Below are 21,268 nucleotides of genomic sequence, written 5' to 3'. Positions count from 1 at the left end.
AACGAGACCGCCGCCCCACGGCTACCCGCAGTCGCACAGCCCGGCCAGGCGGGATGCGGGTGCCGCCGGGTGCTGCGTCTCCGAGCCGGCCGCAAGGACTCGCCCCACGGAGCGGCGCCGAGCTCGATCCTGGCCGCCCCCGCCTCTGGCGCCGCGAGGGGGCGCGCGCGAGCCCCCCCCGCTACGGCGGCGGCGGCGGCGGAGGAAGATGGCGGCGGCCGCTCCCGAGCAGGTCTGTCCCGCTGTGTCGCAGGCATGGGGAGGTGACCGGAGCCATCCGCGCCGGGGCGAAGGGGAAGCGAGGCCCGCCTGGCAGCCCGCAGGGCCGCGGCCAGCCCCCGGAGCAGCGTGGCCGGCGGAGGGGTGCTGCTCGTGGAGGGGGCGCTCGGGCGGGGGCGCCATTTTCGCGGCGGTGGCCGAGGCCGGTTTGGTGCCGGAGCCCTGCGGTGCGGCGGCCGCGGGGGGCCGTGCCGGGTCCCCGGCTCCCCGCCGCCTGCACCAGCCGGGGAGGAGAGCGTTCCTGCCCCGTGCCCGGCGCTGCGCGGGGAGCACGCCCTTCGCCTGGCCGGGGCAGCCGCCGCGGCGGGGCAGCGGCAGCCCGAGCCCGCTGCCGGGGCGGGACGCGGCGCGGCGCGGACGGAATGTCGCCGTCCAGCCTGCAGGATCTCTTCGGAAAGAAGCCCATTTTCTGTGCTGGAAACAGAGCGTTCCGGCATTTCTGCACGGGAATGTGACTACCTTCCGTGCATAGGCGCTTGCCAGTAATTAACGAGGCGGAAAGCGGCCGGCCGGTATTTATAGGGCTGCGCTGTCAGCCGTCTCGCAAGGCTGGCGCTCGCCTGCTGGCTCCGCGGCACGCTATAAATAAGGCTGGAGCTCAGATTCGGGCTCGGCATCCGAGGTCTCACACGGGAGTGACAGCTAAATTTGTTAGTAAGGATGCCACTCTCACCCCGTTGGACGGGCGGGACGGAGACTGCCAGCGCTGCTCCAAGCCGGAGGGAGAAGAACGGAGGCAGTAGAATCAGAATCAGCCAGGCTGGAAAAGACCTCCAAGTCCAAGCGATCACCCAACCCTATCTAATCAACTAGACTAGGGCACCAAGTGCCCTATCCAGTCTCCTCTGGGTTATTGTTGCATTGATGGGATATCCCTTCCAATCAAGTGGCTTCAAATGCTTACATTGAAGCTAGGCTGGCTGAGTTCCCATGCCAGGTTTGGAGTCTTAAGAGTATTTTTCATAAAGCTGCATGCAAGCAACAGAAATTAAATGCAAACTCTGTGCCATCAAACCAACTTAACAAACTGTATCCACCTCTGGATTTTGATTTTAGTCGTTGCCTTAGCAGAGATTGCAGTGGTTGTGAATGTGTGTTCTAAGTACAGTGTGGCAGACTGAAATGTAGCCTGGAGAAGAGGAGGCTCAGGGGAGACCTTATTGCTCTCTACAACTACCTGAAGGGAGGTTGTAGCCAGGTGGGGGTTGGTCTCTTCTCTCAGGCAACCAGCACCAGAACAAGAGGACACAGTCTCAGGCTGCACCAGGGAAGGTTTAAGATGGATGTTAGGAAGAAATTCTTCCCAGCAAGAGAGATTGGCCATGGGAATGTGCTGCCCAGGGAGGTGGTGGAGTCACCATCACTGTAAGTGTTTAAGAGGAGCCTGGCTGAGGCACTTGGTGCCATGGTTTAGTTGATTAGATGGTGCTGGGTGATAGTTGGACTTGATGAGCTCTGAGGTCTTTTCCAACCTGGTTAAGTCTGTACTCTGTAATCCTGAACTGTTCCACTAAGTCAATTCCGACTTCTGCTTATTGTGTGCATAGCTGTGTGTGATTTGGGTGGCTTGACGTGCCTTGTAACAGTGAATCCGTGCTTTGTGTTCCAGCCAAGCTCCAACGGCCCGGTGAAGAAGTCCATGCGAGAGAAGGCTGTGGAGCGCAGGAACGTTAACAAGGAGCACAACAGCAACTTCAAAGCTGGATACATTCCGATCGATGAAGACCGGCTGCACAAGACAGGCTTACGTGGCAGGAAAGGCAACTTGGCCATCTGTGTGATTGTTCTGCTCTTCATTTTGGCCGTCATCAACCTGATTGTGAGTATAATGCTTAGGCTCTCTGCAGTGTTGGGATGTATTTCATTTTGGTGGTCTACTAGAGAAATAAAACTTACTCTAATACAGCTCAGCAGGGCTGTGAAGAAAAAAGTTCTTCCCAGCAAGAGAGCTTGGCCATTGGAATGGGCTGCCCAGGGAGGTGGCGGGGTCAGCGTCCCTGGAGGTGTTTGAGATTGGATGAGGCAGGGGCATTGTATGGGATGATGTCTGGAGGTCCCTTCCAACCCCTCACGTGCTGTGATGGCGTGATGTGGTTCATCCAGTAGCTGTGGGGAGAGCCAAAGCAGCAGAGTGAGCTTTGGGCGCGCGCGTGTGCCCGCAGATCACGCTGGTTATCTGGGCGGTGATCCGCATCGGCCCCAACGGCTGTGACAGCATGGAGTTCCACGAGAGCGGCCTGCTGCGCTTCAAGCAGGTCTCGGACATGGGCGTCATCCACCCCCTCTACAAAAGCACCGTGGGAGGCAGGCGGAACGAGGACTTGGTGATCACTGGCAACAATCAGCCTGTAAGTTACCACCTGACAGCTTCTCAGCAGCACCCTGCAGTGGAGTTCAGATTAATAAACATTGTACTGGAAACAGCACTGACTGGGATGCCATCCAGCAGGGTCTGGACAGGCTTGAGAAGAGGGCCAGTGACAACTGCATGAGGTCCAACAAGTCACAGTGCAAGTCACTGCATCTGGGTTGGGCCAGTCCCAGGCACAGATCCAGGCTGGGTGCAGAGTGGGTTGAAAGTAGCTCTGAAGAAAGAGACTTGAGGGTATTGATTGCTGAGAACTCACCATGAGCTGGCACTGCCCTCACACAGACCAGAAGGGAGCAGTGTGCTGGGATGAATCAGGTAGAGTGTGGCCAGCAGGGCAAGAGAGGGGATTCTGCCCCTTTGATCTGCTGAGACCCCACCTCAAGTCCTGTTCCGTTGTCCCCAGCTTAAGGACAATGATGTTGAAGTGAGTCCAGAGAGCCACAAAGATGATCCAAGGGCTGCACCACCTCTGCTATGAGGATAGGCTGAGGGAGATGGTGGTGTTCAGCCTGGAGAAGAGACAACTCGGGGGGGAAGCTTAGAGCTGCCTTCCAATACCTGAAGGGATCCTACAGGAAAGCTGCGGAGGGACTTTTCATCAGGGTGTCTACAGACAGGACAAAGGGGAATGGTTTGAAGCTGAGGGAGAGCAGGGTTAGACTGGAGCTTAGGAAGAAATTCTCTGGTAGCAGGGTGGTGAGACTCTGGAATTGGCTGCCCCAGGGAGGTTGTGGCTGCCTCCTCCCTGGAGGTGTTGAAGGCCAGGTCGGATGAGGCCTTGAGCCCTGAGTCTAGTTGAGAGGTGTCCCTGCCCATGGCAGAGAGGTTGGAGTAGCTGGTCTCCGAGGTCCCTTCCAACCTAAGCCATCTCATGACTTTGTTTCTGAAGATTGTGTTTCAGCAAGGAACAACCAAGCTCAGCGTGGAGAAAGACAAAACTTCGATTACCAGCGATATCGGCATGGAGTTCGTTGACCCCCGGACGCAGAACACCTTGTTCAGCACAGACTACGAGACCCACGAGTTCCACCTGCCCAACGGGGTTAAAATCCTCAACGTACAGAAGGCCTCCACAGAGAGGGTAGGTCTCTGCTAACTGCCCCTTGCTTCTTGTCTTAGCTGGAGAATGAAACTGCTCCTCCACCTGCGTCACAGCAACCCCATGCTAAGCTACAGCTGGGGGGTGTGGATGGAAAGCTGTGACTTGGAGAGGGATCTGGGGGTGTTGGTTGACACTTGATTAAATATCAGTCAGCAGTGTGCCCAGGTGGCAAAGAAAGCCAATGGCTTCCTTGGTGTAGAAACAGGGTGGCCAGCAGGGACAGGGAGGTGATCATCCCCGTGTTTGGCACTGGTGAGGCCACATCCTGAGTATTGTGTTCAGTTGTGGGCCCCTAGCTACAGGAAGGACATTGAGGTGCTAGAGTCCCATCCCTAGGAGTTTTCAAGGCCAGCCTGGATGTGGCTGTGGGCAAGCTGCCCATGGCAGGGAACTTAATGATCCTTGAGGTCTCTTCCAACCCTGACAGTTCTGTGATTCTATGAAGCCAGGAGCAAGCTGACACCACCAGTCCTGCACTCACAAGTGTAATCTTGTGTATCCCACACAATTCTCATAGTAATTATTACTTTGATGACAAAACCAAACTATTTTCCATACCTTCCAAAATGAAGCAATCCTTGTTTTGAAATGTGGACGTAGGAAGAACAACAGCTGGGCAGAAGTCTCCTGGGCACAATGGCAGAAGGGCAAGAAGCACATTGAACTCTTTTTATCGTGTAGCATACTTTTGAGGGGGTTAAGTTACTCAGACAAAGCCAAGTGGCACATTGTCACCGATCTGTGAGACACTTTCGGTTTGTTTGTGTCCCTAGATCACCAGCAATGCCACCAGTGATCTAAACATAAAGGTGGATGGCCGTGCTATTGTCCGTGGAAACGAAGGGGTTTTCATCACAGGCAAGACCATCGAGTTTCGGATGGGAGGCAACATGGAGCTGAAAGCAGTAAGTGTTGCAAATCAGCTTAGCTTCAGAGTCAGGGAGGTCCAGAGGAGGCCCACAAAGATCATCCAAGGGCTGCAGCACCTCTGCTATGAGAATAGGCTGAGGGAGCTGGGGTTGTTCAGCCTAGAGAAGAGAAAGCTCTGGCAGGACCTCAGAGCTGCCTTCCAATAACTGAAGGGATCCTACAGGGAGGCTGCAGAGGGACTTCTCATCAGGGTGTCTGGAGACAGGACAAGGGGGAATGGTTTGAAGCTGAGGCAGAGCAGGGTTAGACTAGATCTTAGGAAGATGTTCTTCAGTACAAGGGTGAGACTCTGGCCCAGGCTGCCCAGGGAGGCTGTGGCTGCCTCCTCCCCGGGGGTGTTAAAGGCCAGGCTGGATGAGGCCCTGCGCAGCCGAGTCCCTGCCCATGGCAGGGAGGCTGGATCTCAGATCCCTTCCAGCCTAAGCCATTCCACGATTTTCACAACCCCACCTGCCTTGCCTAAAGTAGAAGCTGTACTTTGTTCTCCCCTCCTCCTTCCCAGGAGAACAGCATCGTCCTGAACGGCACGGTGATGGTCAGCCCCTCCCGCCTGCCCAGCTCGTCCTACGGGGAGCAGTTCAACAACGGCAACTGGCTGCGCTTCAAGCTCTGCATGTGTGCAGATGGGACTCTGTTCAAGGTGCAGGTGACAGGCTACAACATGGGTTGTCAGACCTCTGTCAACCCCTGTGGAGCCACGCACTGAAGCACAAACCACTGCCAGGAGAGCTGGGGTGGGTTTTTGTGGTGTGTTTACATCTGTTTGTATCAAGTAGCTGCATGCCTTCAAGGGTTTGTGTTTTTACAGCAGTTTGTACTTACATTTAGCACATAATATATTTTAACAGGCTGTTCCAGTCAGCACTATTAGCTCATCGTTCTCCTCACTGCAGTGGTGGCACTGAGTTAGGAAGCTTTCAGCCTACAGGCATACTGAAGTACCTCTCAGACTTGGGATCAGCAGAATATATTTAGAGAACATGATCATGGAACAGTCATGACCACATTCAGTTGCCTTTAGAGGAGATTTCTGTCCTGCATCCCAAGACTTTTGAGGGCTACTAAGAACACAACTGCTCTCTGAAGTCCTTCAACAGGACAGCTGATTTCCTGTTGGAAGTGGATTTGCACAGGATGGCTAAAGCAGCAGGTTTCTGCCTTCATCTCTTGACAAAGGTTGGTCCAGGGGGACCTTAGAGTTGCCTTACAGCAGCTGAAGGGATCCTACAGGAAGGCTGCAGAGGGACTTTTCATCAGGGTGTTTAGGGACAGGACAAGGATAAGGACAAGGGGGAATGGTTTGAAGCTGAGGGAGAATAGGGTTAGACTGGAGCTGAGGAATTTCTTTGGTTGGAGGGTGGTGAGACCCTGGAACAGGCTGTGGCTGCCTGGGGGTGTTGAAGACCAGGCTGGATGAAGCCTTGAGCAGCTGAGTCTACTTGAGAGGTGTCCCTGCCCCTGGTGGGGAGCTCAGAGCAGATGATCTGCAAGGTCCCTTCCAACCTGAGCCATTCCATGATTCTATGCTAATATAGTTTCCCCCAAAATGTGCCTCACCCTATCTGTACTGAGGCAGAGTCCTGGGATTCCCTTTGAAGTTTTGCATTGTTTCTGTCACATATTCTCATGCCCTTCAAAAGATATTCTGATAGCATAAATAATATTTGCAAAGTCATAAGGAGTGTGGAAATGTAGCTTCAGTTTGGAAATAGCTCTGTGATGATTGAAGTGTTGTTGCCTGAGCTCCACATCTGTCTGGGCAGTTCAGGCATGCTCCAGTTGCTTCATTTATGTGAGGTGTCTATAAAATGTGTTTGTATTGGAAGTACATTTTAAAGGCTGCACTTACAGCTTGCTCACTAGCCTCAGAAATGCCTTTCCCTGGGTGCTTTAATGTGAAGAGGGAGCTGTACTAAAAGCAGAGCAGCTCCTCCTTTCCCTGCTCCATGTATTTCTTCATTTCAGTGTTGCTTTGCAGTGGCATCAAGTTACCTACATAAATGGAGGCCACGAAGGTGACTTTGCAGGTAGCTTTCTGGCAAGTCTTCCTAGATAAGCACAGGCTTCACGTCCTGAAAGCTGTGCAGATGTTACACAGAACCTTCAGAATTGGCCATTTGTTCTGTGCAGATAAGATGGCTGCCCTGCCTTTCAAGCCCTCAAAGTACAGAGACTGACACAAAATGCAAACCAGCCTCTGCTGCAACAAGAACTTTAAATTTGAGCTCCCAAGTCCTGTCATCCCTAGAAGTCAGGAAGTGCTCCTGCAGGATGTGTAGGGGTGGAAATGATTTCCAGAGGGGAATTCTTAGGTCAGGTGTTCCACCACATGGGAGGTCAGAGGGGTCATATTTCCCTTCATTGCTCAGAGGCAAAGCCCTCAGCACAGGAAGGACATGGACCTGATGGAGCAGATCCAGAGGAAGGCCACAAAAATTATCAGGGAGCTGGAGTCCCTCTGCTACAAGGACAGCCTGAGGCAGCTGGTGTTCAGCCTGGAGAAGAGAAGGCTCTGGGGAGACCTAAATAGCAGCCTGGCAGTACCTGAAGGGGGCTACAGGAAGGAGGGAGAGAGGCTGTTTACAAAGGCCTGCAGGGACTGCAATGGCTTCCAACTAGAGAAGAAAAGATTTAGATTGGATGTTAAAAACAAGTTCTGCACCATGGGGATGGTTAAACACTGGAACAGGTTGCCCAGGGAGGTGGCTGGGGCCCTATCCCTGAAGATATTCAAGGTGAGGCTCAAGAGGGCTCTGGGCAACCTGATCTAGTTGAGGATGTCCTTGCTGACTGCAGGAGTGTTGGATGACCTTCAAGAGGTCCCTTCCAACCCAGACCATACTATGATTGTGGTGCTCAATAGCTACTGCAGTTCTGAGAGGTGGACAGCAGTGGAATTGTTCTGACAAGGCCAGAATAAAGAGAGTCAAATGTAGCAAAGAAAAACCAAACAGTGAATTGCTCATGTTAAAGATTACGGACAAGCAGCCACATCTTGCATGAACTTCACACTCCCACTAGAGCTGGGATGTATTAACAACTTCAACACAGGTTGCTGACACCATGCATACATCTTTGCTGCTAAGTAGTGCCTCAGCTAGTATCTCTCAACTCTTCAGAGGAGGAAATAACATGGATTTAGAATTTTTACCCTCCTGCTAAGGGAAGTTTGTCACTCTATAGATAGAAGTACCTGTGCACACACACACAAAACCAGAAGCAGCACAGTATCACAGTATAACTAAGGTTGGAAGAGACCTTGAGGATCATCGAGTCCAACCTATCAACACAGACCCCATGACCAGGGCAGCATCCTCAAAGCTGAAATAGACCTTGAAAATAAAAGATACTTCCTCAATCAGGTAGATAACAAACAAAGAGCTTATTAAAGCTGTTCTCTGGTGAATACTGACACGCCTGCACGCTCTAGTGCTGGATTCTTGTGGCCACCAAGAGTCCTGAAAATACAATCCAGCAACACAGCTGAAAGATTTGCCACAGAGGTGCTGTTAAATCATGGTCTGGAGAGCTGGGTTTGGTTGCAGTGTAGCAATGGAATTAATGGAATGGCATTAAAGCAATGGAACAATGGAATTAATTGTGGCAGCCACTCTGCTTTGTACCATTCAGGTATTTTTGTTGCCTTTGGTACAGGGTTTGGGAAGCACTGCCACCACCACCACCACCACACCTGCCTTGTGTTGGGCATTTCATTGGTTAACTGCCTGAGGTACACGTTTCTGTTTACAGAACCCTGTGTGGCACAGGACTCACTGCACCCCCACAGCTGCCCATAAGACTCTGTCCAGCTTGAAGTACATCCTGTGTAAAATACTACACTGGGTACGACCTGGGTGGCTGAAGGTGGTGGCTTCAGTGGGTGAAAGACAACTGAGTTCATCTTTGCTCTGAAACAATAAATTCCAAGCTCCAGCTGTGGTTCAGAAGTTGTCCTTCCCCATGCTTTGCTGTGTTGTTGACAAGGAAACTGCTGCTTTATTAGCTGCAAGTATGAAAATGGTTCCACCTCTGTGCGTCATGGCTTGCACCTGCTGGACTTTGCTCGGGGTAGGAGACCTGAGGTAGGGTTCAAGTTGCCGCTGGCAGCTCAGGAGCTCCTGAGAAGCTGCTCCTCAGCCGATGGGCTGGAAGAGGAAAAGGTTTGGATTGGGTTTTGGGGGAGGTGGGAGGTTACCAGTTCATGAATGTTCTTTTTAGAGCCAGGCCTCCCACCCTGGCTGCTGAAGGCCTAGTGTTGGTAATGCTCTGGGGACATTGTTTGAAAGAGAAGAGTGTGGCCAGCAGGGCTAGGGAGGTTCTCCCTCTCTCCTCTGCCCTGCTGAGACCACAGCTGCAATCCTGTGTCCAGTTCTGGGCTCACCAGTTCAAGACAGAGACCTGCTGGAGGGAGTCCAAGAGAGCCACAAGGATGATCAGGGGACTTGAGCATCCCCACTCTGAAGAGAGGCTGAGAGCTCTGGGGCTGTTTAGTCTGGAGAAGAGAAGGCTGAGAGAGGATCTGATCAATGTCTATCAATAGCTGAGGGGTGGGGGGCAGGTGGAGGGGCCAAGCTCTTTTTGGTGGTGTGCAATAATAAGGAACAATGGACAGAAACTTGAACATGGAAGATTTCACCTTAACACGAGGAGAAACTTCTTTCCAGTGAGGGTGACAGAGCCCTGGAGCAGGCTGCCCAGAGAGGTTGTGGAGTCTCCTTCTCTGCAGGCTTTCCAACCCCACCTGGATGCATTCCTGTGTGGACTACCCTGGGTAATCCTGCTTTTGGCAGGGGGAGGCTGGAGTGGATGATCTCTGGAGGTCCCTTTCCATCCTCTAACATTCTGTGATTCTGTGACCTGCTCAGTGCTGAATCTTTTTAATGGCAAAGTATTTCTGCTTTCTGTTTAACGTCTTATGCTGAGCTTAACCCTGGTTTTACATCCTGCAGACAGATATTATGGAGAACCTTCACTTGAGGGTCATAGCTGTGGTGCTTTGCTTTCACCTTCCTGGATCAGTGGGAACCAAGCCATGGCAGATTCTTGACACTCATCATGGCTCGGACTGCCGGTGGGATGGGGAGCTCTTGCTGAACTGTTCTCTTACTGGAGCATCTGCTCTTCCAGAAGACATACCACAAACAGCAGTAACAGCTGACTTCAGTTACAATAACATCAAAACTTTCCTGTGCCCTGATGGAAGAGATGAGGAATGGATGCTAAAGCACCTGAATCTCAGTAACAACCTGCTTTCTGAACTCACCTTAACTGCTTGTAGAAGCTTACCTGGTTTAGAAACTCTAAACCTCGATGGTAATGCCATCCACACCCTCACACTGGACATAGCCACACCTGCACGTGGCTCTAACAGGGGTGGAAAGGTTGCTTGTCTCCTGCCTGCTTTGAAAGTACTGTCAGTGGAAGGAAATAAGCTCAAGAGAGTTCCAAGAGGTAAGCATTTCAGAGCTTTTAAGGATATCCCTCCCAAGCAGTTGGTTTTGGGGATGATTTGGAACATTTTACTGATTTCAGAATGTGACTCTCCCTGAGTTAAACTGAGGGAGAACTCCACCTGTGTGAGAGAGACTGAAGCAGAATGGCTGGTTTGGGTTTGCTTGGGGTTTCTTAGGCAGGCTTTGCAGTTGTAATGCCTTAATGTCAGTCACATACAGGCAGATTTATCCTCTGAGAGTCCAAGCAGTATTTTAACTTGCACAGGGAAGTAAGGATTTTTTAGACAAAGCACCACAGCCTCCACACCCCAGCTGTGAACCTCACCACCAAGAAAATGACAGCTCAAGAATTCCATACTACTCTACAGAAGAGAGCCCATACTCTCTTAAACAAAACTTGCTCTGATTTCAGTGTTTCACAGAGAGAGGACAATGGATTTTGTTCAGTCAAACCCATTTTGTTCTATACCTTCTCACACCCACCCAAAGTTACACCTTCTAGTAACAAGAGAGGGCTTTCAGGTTCTGATAGACTTGCAGAGAGTGTTTGCCAGTCACTGAACTCTGCCAGGCACTGCTACCAGCCTCTCTCCTCATGAACAGATGATTCACATTGTCCCAGCAGTGCTTACACACAGCAGAAGCTGCAGCATGAGCAAACCCACCCTACCTACTGTTTGCTGAATTGATTGCTGCTAACATCAGACTCCTTAGCCCCAGATCATGAGAGTGGAGGGGGAGGGTGACAAACTAAACCCCCCCAGTGTCAGTGTCCTGGTTTGGCTGGCACAGAATCCCAGGCCAGCCAGGGGCTGCAGGCCATTGGCAGTTCCGAGTCAGCCAGGGCAGCTGAGCCGAAGAAGGAAGTTTGCTGAGGACTCCTGCTTGGGCTCTTCCTTCTCCTGGTTTGCTGCTTACTGTGACCACCACCACCACCTGTTCCTTGGGCTGGGTGTAACTTACACTTGGCATTGACACTGCCACTAGTTTGGCTGTTTCATTAAATCCTTTTCCAGTTTAGCCTCTGGGCCTCCTTGTCCTGACCCCCCCCTTCTCTGCTGGGGAGGAGCCCTGGGGTGACAGAGCAACTGCTGGGGTTTAGCCCCAGATACAGGCTAAAGGTGGAGAGTCAGACAAAGGGGATAACTTTACACTTGCACTAGAGTCCTTCAAGTTCTATTTTTCTCCCTTTTTTGGTACTAAATAATTCTCTGGCAGACAGGCAAACTGCTGCATTTCAATTTTTGTTGTAGCAGTAAAGTTCCCAGATAGACAAATGCACTGATGCAGATTGGATTTGCTTTGATAGGCAAATAGAACTACACATTATAGGATGCTTCAGTGAGACCCAGCTTGTAGATGTTAGAAGTCAAACTGCTGTGCACCACATCACCACACTTAAATCCCACACTCTCTATAAATGCACTCTCAGAACATTATTTTCCTCCTCCAAAAGACTTCAGCTTCTAGGCTCTGGTACAAAACCACAAACTGAAGCTCTGAAGCAGAGAGGTTCAGCCACAGCAAAACCTTGTCCCAGCTGCCACCCCAGGTGCCAGTCTGTCTATCATGTTATTGGCACAAATGCAGCTTCAGGGAAGCATCCAAGCTGAACTCCTCATGCAGGTGGAAGGAAGAATTGATCAAGAATTGTTCAAGTTGCAGAAGTTCTGCCTGCCTTTCCTATCAGCTCCCTCCTTTTATTTTATATAAGGCAGAGGTTGGTCTCTTCTCCCAGGCAGCCAGTACCAGAACAAGAGAACACAGTCTCAGGCTGCACCAGGGGAGGTTCAGGCTGGAGGTTAGGAGGAAGTTCTACACAGAGAGAGTGATTGCCCATTGGAATGGGCTGCCCAAGGAGGTGGTGGAGTCACCATCATTGGAGGTGTTCAGGAGGAGACTTGACAGGGTGCTTGGTTGCATGGGTTAGTTGATTAGGTGGTGTTGGATGATAGGTTGGACATGATGATCTTGAAGGTCTCTTCCAACCTGCTCTGGTCTAGTCTAGTCTATTTCCTGTGCTTGCCCCAATGCACTCCAAGCTCAGTCACTCAGCAAAGTGCAATGAGAGATTCACAGATGAGAGCAAGGGCAGAACTCTTCAGGAGAACTGGTGTCTTCTCAACAGTGTTGTGTGATCAAAGACTCACCTGAGAGTGACTTCTAGGTGTTACAAACTCTTAGTGAAGCTCAGTGCTCAAGTGCTGCCTTCCCCCTGCAATTCACAGGCAGAAGCACTTGAGGAAAATGAGCTCTCTGCAGCATTCCAAAGGGTGTGCAAGACAGATGCTGTCACAGCTAGGACAGCGTGTGTGGTGCTTGGTAATTGACAGGCTGACAGAAATAGCAACATGGGAGATTCTCGAGATGAGGCTGGACAGGGCTCTGGGCAGCCTGATCTAGTTGAGGATGTCCCTGCTGACTGCAGAGGGGGGTGGACTGGATGAGCTTTGGAGGTCCCTTCGAAGCCAGACTATTCCATGATTCCAGGAGTGTGCTGTCAGTCAGGCCTGCATTGCAGGAAGATGGCTTCAACAATTCCATGTATGAAAGACTCCTGTGAACATACAGCTCACAGTAGGAGATACTGCCTCACTCTTTTGCATCTCCCTTTTATTTACAACTAACATACTTCAGATCTCTAGACTGAGCATATTCTGCCCTTTCCCCACTCCTCCTTCCCTACCTCCTGTCCTCCAGGGCAGTGTGATCCCAGTTCAGGATGACAGCCAGCACAGCTGTGAGAGCACAGAGGGAGGGGACTGCTTGTGTGGAGATGGGAATTGTTAAAGCATGCAGTGAGGGATCGATGTGCCTGCTCTTGCTGCCACACAACCTTTAGAATGGGACAACCACTGGACAGGAAAGGCCAAACAACTCAATGCCTGCAGCCACTCCTTGCTGTAAGCAGGAATGGAAGGAATTTCGTTGCAAATAATTTTACAAAGGGCACTTGATGCCATTTGGGAGAAGAAGAAGGTGAAATGTAAACCAGTTGTGCTCTTTCCAGGACTAGGCCTGCTGCAGTCTTTACAAACTGTCCATCTGACAGCCAATGGCATCGAGCAGATCGAGCTGAATGACTTCCAGAACTGCTCACAGCTGAAGGACATCAACTTGAGAAAGAACAACATCACTGAAATTCATCCAGATGCCTTCAGGGATCTCCAAAAATTACAGGTTGTAAAGCAGCAGTGCAACTGTTGCCATGTTTTGTGTTAAGCACCACTAAAGGTAGTGATGATCAAGTATCTGGCAGCATTCCCCTGTACTCTGCTCTTGTGAGATCCCACCTGGAGTACTGCCTCCAGCTCTGGTGTCCCCAGCATAACAAGGACACAGAGATGGTAGAGTGAGTCCACAGGAGGGCCACAAAGATGATCCAAGGCCTGGAGCAGCTCTGCTGTGGGGATAGGCTGAGGCAGCTGGGGGTGTTCAGCCTGGAGAAAAGAAGACTCTGGGGGGACCTCAAAGCTGTCTTCCAGTACCTGAAGGGATCCTACAGGAAGGCTGCAGAGGGACTTTTCATCAGGGTGTCTAGAGACAGGACAAGGGGGAATGGTTTGAAGCTGAGGCAGAGCAGGGTTAGACTGGATCTTATGAAGAAGTTCTTCAGTATGAGTGTGAGAAAAGGACTTGGGGGTGCTGGTGGATGAGAAGCTCAACAGGAGCCAGCAGTGAGCACTTGCAGCCCAGAGAGCCAAGCAGAGCCTGGGCTGCAGCAAGAGAAGTGTGGCCAGCAGGGCCAGGGAGGGAATTCTGCCTCTCTGCTCCACTCTGCTGAGACTGCACCTGGAGTAGTCCAGTTCTGGAGGCCCTGCTACAGGAAAGATCTGGAGGTGCTGGAAGGTGTCCAGAGAAGGGCCAGGAGGATGAGCAGAGGGCTGGAGCTGCTCTGCTGTGAGGACAGACTGAGTGAGCTGGGGATGTTCAGTCTGGAGAAGAGAAGGCTCTGAGGAGAACTAACTGTGGCCTTCCAGTATCTGAAGGGGGCTATAAGACAGCTGGGGAGGGACTTTTTAGGGTGCCAGGGAGTGATAGGACTGGGGGCAATGGATCCAAGCTAGAGAAGAGGAGATTCAGGTTAGACCTTAGGAAGAAGTTCTTCCCCATGAGGGTGGTGAAGATACTGGCACAGGCTGCCCAGAGAAGTGGAAGCCTCATGCCTGGAGATTTTTAAGGCCAGGCTGGATGTGTCTGTGAGCAACCTGCTGTAGTGTGAGGTGTCCCTGCCCATGGCAGGGGGTTGGAACTGGCTGATCCAACCCTGACAACTGTGTGATTCCCAAACAGGTGGTGGATCTCCGTGACAACGCTCTGACCACTCCTCTGCCACAGATATTCCTCACTTTGAACTTCTTTCAACTTGAAGTGGATTTGTCAGGCAAGGCCTGGATATTTAACTGTGAACTAAGTGCTTTCAAGCAGTTATTTGATTTTCTTTTGGACTCCAGGAGGCAAAAAATGAGCATTTCATACAACAAATCTGCCACCAACTCACAGAAACCTCTGCTGTGCCTTTCAAGCTTCCAGTGCAACCACGAGGAGGATATTGTGCTCAAGAGGGCTGCAGTCCCAACAGGGAAGACATCAGTGCTGAACTGTGCCCTGGACAACACAAGGGGTAAGTAAAACAAGGACTCCATCTACCTGCTGCTAAAATCCAAGTGCATGGAGGATGATCAAGGAAATCTAGGTTTAAAAGCAGATTTGTTTAAGGTAATTTAAACATAACTGAGCAGCTTAACAGGCAAACCACTTCAGTAGGAAGCAGGACAATGCTTGCAATAGTTGAAAGTCAAGGTTCACAAAAGCACCCTGCACCTCCTTCCTTCCATTACTCTAGTAGGAGATGACAAACTGTGCACAAATGAACTTCTGAAGTGCTACTCTGCAATTCTGGAATGGCAAACAGTTCCTTTTGGCAGTGCCCTCATGCAGCCCAGCAGGCAGCAGTGTGCTGGGCTGCAGCCAGAGGAGTGAGAGCAGCAGGGCAAGAGAGGGGATTCTGCCCCTTGACTCTGCTCTGCTGAGACCTCACCTTGAGTACTGCCTCCAGTTCTGGTGTCCCCAGCATGAGAAGGACACAGAACTGCTGGAGTGAGTCCAGAGGAGGGACACAAAGATGATCCAAGGGCTGGAGCACCTCTGCTGTGAGGACAGGCTGAGGGAGCTGGGGGTGTTCAGCCTGGAGAAGATTCCAGGGGGACCTTAGAACTGCCTTTGGAGGTCCCTTCCAACCCAGACCATTCTATGGATCTATGATTCTAATCCAACCCAGAACATACTTAGATCATTTCAGTGACCTCCTCCCTCCCCCACACTGTGTTTCTTGTGAAGTCTGCTGGCAACACCCCAGACACTTGATACCATGCAAAGAGAGACTTGATACCATGCTGAGTGACTGTGGATGGATAAAAAGAAAACTGATTTTTCAAGTAAATAGTTGAAATCAGCCAAGATTGAAGATCAGAGCCTGTTCTTGCAGGAGTGACTTGAGCCTGCAAACCAAGCACCCTGCAGTTGGAAAGAAATCCTCAGCTGGCATTTTCTTTTCTTGCAGGAAACGGAGTCTCCTGGTGGACACCTAAAGGCAGAATTTCCAAAGAGAGCCACTTTCCACATATGACACTGGATAAAACGAGTCATTTGGTGATACAGAAGGCTGAGAAGGCTGCTGAAGGGTTGTATTTGTGTGCTGTTCATACAAAGCATCTCATCTACAGCGTGGAGGTGAAAGAAAGGCTCTCACCACTCCTGGTCCGAGCGGCCCGGGACACCGACGCAGCCTTCAGACGAGGAAGCACGGAGCAGGACCTGGCTCTGGCTGTCTGCCTCTCTGTGTTCATCACCTTTGTTTGTGCTTTTTGCCTGGGTGCTTTTGCTAGGCCCTACCTGGTAAACCTGTGGAGGTTGTTACACAGGAACAAAAGCTCAGGTTCAGAACACACGTATTCTAACCAAGCTTTTTCGGATGAGACCTGGAGCAGAGCGTGCTCTGCCAGCAGCCCTACAAACACACAGCACAATCTGTTCAGTTCTGAGGAGGGGCCCTCAAGGAACACACAAACCTCTGCTCTGTATGGAAATGTCACTGGTGGCAGCGTGCATGCACCAAATAGTGCAAAGGAGTACCAGAAACAAAGCAATAATGGGGTCAGTGTGAAGGAGGAACCAGAGTTTGCAGACCTCACAACCAGCGTCAGCCACAACAGAAATGCAGATGCTGATGAGAATGGGCTGCTCTCTGTCAGGACAGGTTACCAGAACACCCCTGAAGTGGCACCAAGAAAATTAACAAGTAAAGACACTTCCTCATGGAATAACTCAAACTGTGCAAACAGTGAAGACTCAGAGAGGAGCAGGTTCCCTCCCCTAGCCAGAAGGTTGAACACTGAGTCAAATCACACTGACTCTTCAAATTCACCTTCATCCTTCCTGGGAGAAACTGGCTTTCCATCTTCCACAACACAAGCCCCAGATTCCAGGAAGAGCAAGGCAAGCCCCAGCTCTGGTCTGCTGCAGCCTGGTATCACAGAGGCTACACCAAACCTGTGGAATTTAAGTGTGAACCAAAGAGCAGAAAGCTCTCCTCTGACAGAGTCCAACTGTAAAACAGAGCACACAGGTGGGAAAGCTGCTTCAGCAGCTGTCTTTGGGGACAGCTCTTCAGATGAAGGGACTCCATTCACCATGAGTGACTGCAGTTCCTTATCAGACTTTGAACTGGACCACCATGATGTTAGTGATCACCTGCCAGCCTGTCAGTTGTCACTGGGGGAAGCCAATACAAAGAGTGGCATTGAGAAGTCCCCAACACTGGCAGAGCCTGCAAAGGCTGCTGCTGAACTTCAGCCTGCTGGGGGAAATGAAGATGAGAACAATGCCTGGTTTGAAACCACTACTGGTTATGGATCTGGGACCACCATGCCTGAAACAGCATCACCTTCCACTGATAAATGTGATGGCCACCTAAGCATGGCAGCTTCAGACACAGTTAGCTCCACTCAAGTTCCTGATGACTTTCCTCATGCAGAGTCCACAACACAAAACTCTGATTCTCTCTGCAATCCAAGCACAGGTTTCATTGATTTGTTACTTTCATTAAAACATTGCCCCTCATGTGAGACAGATGCAGAGAACACTCCTCAAGAGGCTGAATCACAGCTCTACCAGTTTCCCATTGAGCCTCAGCATTCCCTCAGCTTCAGTCCCACAGGACGAACAGAGAATGCATCAGAGGGAGGTACAGACAAGCACATAGCTAGGAACTCCTCTGAAAGGAATCATGGTGGAGGGGAGATTAGGTTGGGAAGGCAGGCAAGGGTGTCAGAGGACAGTGGTTTGATTTTTGCTCCCATTGATACTGGTTTGAATGAGTGTGTTAAGGAAACATCACTGCTGCACTCCAGCAGTGAGACATCTCACCAGCCTCTGCCTGAACACACAGCTGAAAGCTACCTCACAGTGACTACAGAGAAAGAGGACTTTCTGCCACAGGGGAAGCAGGTGAGCACAGCTGAAGCTTGTGCAGACAGAATGGCAGGAGGTTTTCAGGAGAAAGCCTGGGATGGATGCACAGAGTTGGAAGATGCCAGCAGCTGTGGGCTGCCCCAGGAAACTCAGCCTTGCATCCTCAGGGCAGATTTGCTCCATCTTGGCTCTTTCATGAAAACACAGTCAGGCTACCACACACAAGATCATTTCCAACAGGATCAGAGTGATGAGGATGAGATATCCTTCTCAGCCCCACAAGCCTTCTGCAACAGAAGCACACAGTACAGCTCATGGCCATTGCCACAGAAGACTACACGAGACAGCACCTCGGGAGGCCCTGACTCCAGCAAGCTGGGGGCTGACACTGCTTGGACAGGGCTGAAGAGGAGTTCCACAGCAGCTGTCAACCTCCAGCATCCAAGTGAAGAACTCACTGAGAGTCAGCCTGATTCAGGACAGGGACAGTTCTTTTTGAAGAAGAAAAGAGCATTTGATGGATTTGTCAACGTTTTGCAAAGCAGGAGAACAAACTTCAGTAGCTGGGACTCCAATGTGTGAAGTCTCACAGAGCTGATGTCATATGGTAGGTGCAAAAACTCCTCTGCCTTGAAGTTAAGTCAGTAGCTTTTACTGACTGTTAAACACCATGGGTTGGCTTTGCTGTTTGGGGTTGTTTCTTCCCCCCCTCAGTACAACTACTTGCCTTTAACTTCAGAAGTTCAAACTCCTAGAATCATCACAGAATGGTCATCCAGTCCAACCCCCTCTGCAGTCAGCAGGGACATCCTCAACTACATCAGGTTGCCCAGAGCCCTGTCAAGCCTCAGCTTGAATATCAGTGAGCACTGCTGGAAGGAGTCTGCCTCTGTCCTCCTTACACCCTCCCTTCACACATTTATGTGCATCACTCAGATCCTCCAGCACCTTCTCTCCTCCAGGCTAAACTGTCCCAGCTCTCTCAGCCTTTTCTTCTAAGAGACATCCTCCAATCCCTTTCTTCATCTTTATGGCCTTTTGCTGGACTCCCTCCAGGAAGCCAGGATGTCTCTGGAACTGGGGAGCCCAGAGGACACAGTACTCCAGGTGTGGCCTCACCAGTGCTGAGAGGAAGGATCATCTCCCTCAACCTGCTGGCAATACTTTGCCTAATGCAGCCCAAGATACCATTTGCCACCTTTCTGGCAAGAAGATGCTGCTGCTTCACCTTCAACTTGTTGTCCACCAGGAACCCTAAGTCCCTTTTCTGACAAGCTGTCTCCAGCTGGGTGGCCCCCAAAGTACACTGGTGTCACCCAACACCTCCTGACAACTAAACCATGGTTTCAAGTGCCATGTCCTATCCCCTCTTGAACACCCCCCCAGTGATGGTGACTTCACCACCTCCCTGGGCAGCACATCCCAACGGCCAATTACTCTTCTGGGAAGAACTTTCTCCTCAACTCAAGCCTAAACTTCCCCTGCTGCAGCTTGAGACTGTGTCCTCTTGTTCTGGTGCTGCTTGCCTGGGAGAACTGAGAATTAAAACAGTCCCAGTTGGAGGTTCCCTGCTCTTCCTGCAGCAGATACTGCTTGGTGACAGCACACTCACACACAGAGGGGAAGAAGTCTGAAAATTAAAACATATATATAACATTAAAAGAATAAACCACACACACCCCCAACCCCAACCAACAATGAAGCTAAGTTCTGGTCTCAGTGACAGAAAACAACCTGTTCAGCTGGATGGATTTTATGCACTTCTACAGCAGTGTGGAAGGACACAAAAATCCAAGGCCTAGCAAGAGGTGTTTTAGCAGTCAGATTTAAAACTGGGGCACCAGCTAACCTTTAAAGCTGTCTACATGAATTCCAAGAGTATTAAACAGTTTGTTAAGACTTGTGACCAAGGGTCGACAGAAAGCTGGGAAAACCTTAACCTTGCTTGCCTCCCCAAGAAGAAAGTTGCAAGCATTAGCCAAGCAGCAATGAGCTGGAAGTGATTTTGATTGTGAGAGCTTATTTATGAGGAAATAAAGTGCCTGTGGTTGTGGTAACATGGGAGAAGCCTCCAGCCCTCCACAAGTGTTAGAGGAGGTTTATATAAAGGAACCCAAACATTTATTGCAAGCTGAAAACCAGCCTTGAACAGGCTTTAGCTGAAAACTCAAGGACATAAAGGATGCCAACAAATTCCATCCTCTTCAGCTTGCTTTCCTTGAGAAGAGATAAGGTGGGGGAATGGCAGTAACACAGAAGTTAGTAATATTCCAAATACTTCCTAGGTTGCTGTATAATGAAATTTACTTTGTGGAATGCAGTGCTGCAGTTATTGTTCACAGCACCATTACAGTCAGAAAAGATCTTTAAGATCATCAAGGCCAAAGAGCTCAAATTGCCTGTGAGTTTAGAGCCTCTGGATGCTGTTTTCCTTTCACTCATTGGCTCTCCACCTTACACCTCCCCAATACCAAGCAAGAATTGCATGTAGACCATCAAGTTTTTGTTTTAAGGGCAGGAACAGTAGACCCAAAGGATCAGCCTAAGACCTGTGGCACTTTTGCCTGAATTGCCTCTCAGTCTTCTCCCACAAGTCTTGTCCAGCATGTTTATAATCTGGATACTACTTCTCAAAACAAACAAAACAAAGCCACCAAAAATATAATCAATCCCCCCCCTCCCCCATCAGCTACATGATGGCACCACAAACAAACCCGCAAACACCAAACTTGTACTCAATAAAGGTAAACCAAGCAGCTGAGGTAAGTTTCCACAATCAGAATCAAAGAATCAATAAGGTTGGAAAAGACCTCAAGATCATCAAGTCCAACCTATCATCCAACACCTCATGACTAACTAAACCATGGCTCCAAGTGCCACATCCAATCCCCTCTTGAACACCTCCAGGGATGGTGACTCCACCACCTCCCTGGGCAGCACATTCCAATGGCCAAGCTCTCTTTCTGGGAAGAACTTTCTCCTCACCTCCAGCCTAAACTTCCCCTGGCACAGCTTGAGACTGTGTCCTCTTGTTCTGGTGCTGGGTGCCTGGGAGAAGAGATCAACCTCCACCTGCCTGCAGCTTCTCTTCAGGTAGTTGTAAAGAGCAAGAAGGTCTCCCCTCAGCGTCCTCTTCTCCAGGCTAAACAACCCCAGCTCCCTCAGCCTCTCCTCCCAGGGCTGTGCTCCAGACCCCTCCCCAGCTTTGTTGCCCTTCTCTGGACACCTTCCAGCATCTCAACATCTTTCCTAAACTGAGGGGCCCAGCACTGGACACAGGACTCAAGGTGTGGCCTAACCAGTGCTGAGCACAGGGCAGAATGACCTCCCTGCTCCTGCTGGCCACACTGTTCCTGATGCAGGCCAGGATGCCATTGGCCTTCTTGGCCACCTGGGCACATTGCTGGCTCATGTTCATCTGGCTGTCAACCACTGCTCCCAGGTACTGTTCAAAAAGGAGAGGCAATTTCCTCACACCACCAAAGCTGGCAAGGTTAACATCCTGTGTGCCAGAACACAGAGCAAACCCAGGAGGATGGATAGCACAGGGAAGCTTCTGAAGCCAAACAGGCTCATCTGAAGTCCATCTGCTCTCTATAAAGGTCAATAAGCCCTCTCCCAGCTGCAGCTCCATTTGTAGTTTATTTTCTGAAGATGAAT

The 21,268-nt window shown here is 50.6% G+C and overlaps 2 protein-coding genes across 2 annotated transcripts; both read left to right on the top strand.

Annotated features, from left to right (window-relative positions):
• The first annotated feature begins 133 nt into the window (after positions 1 to 133).
• On the top strand, positions 134 to 8,615 carry SGCB (sarcoglycan beta). The gene is made up of 6 exons (XM_068137684.1): positions 134 to 232; positions 1,889 to 2,098; positions 2,442 to 2,627; positions 3,540 to 3,731; positions 4,526 to 4,657; positions 5,185 to 8,615. The coding sequence occupies exons 1-6, from the start codon at positions 209 to 211 to the stop codon at positions 5,386 to 5,388; spliced, it is 948 nt and encodes a 315-aa protein (XP_067993785.1). The 5' UTR covers positions 134 to 208; the 3' UTR covers positions 5,389 to 8,615.
• An 828-nt stretch (positions 8,616 to 9,443) lies between these two features.
• On the top strand, positions 9,444 to 20,679 carry LRRC66 (leucine rich repeat containing 66). The gene is made up of 4 exons (XM_068137679.1): positions 9,444 to 10,133; positions 13,146 to 13,315; positions 14,429 to 14,759; positions 15,699 to 20,679. The coding sequence occupies exons 1-4, from the start codon at positions 9,641 to 9,643 to the stop codon at positions 18,188 to 18,190; spliced, it is 3,486 nt and encodes a 1,161-aa protein (XP_067993780.1). The 5' UTR covers positions 9,444 to 9,640; the 3' UTR covers positions 18,191 to 20,679.
• The last annotated feature ends 589 nt before the right edge of the window (positions 20,680 to 21,268 follow it).

This window comes from Melanerpes formicivorus, unplaced genomic scaffold (genome assembly GCF_026170545.1).
Source record: "Melanerpes formicivorus ecotype bairdi unplaced genomic scaffold, bMelFor1.0.p_v2 SCAF_4, whole genome shotgun sequence".
NCBI lineage: Eukaryota > Metazoa > Chordata > Aves > Piciformes > Picidae > Melanerpes > Melanerpes formicivorus.
This window is presented reverse-complemented; position numbering and strand designations above follow the sequence as displayed.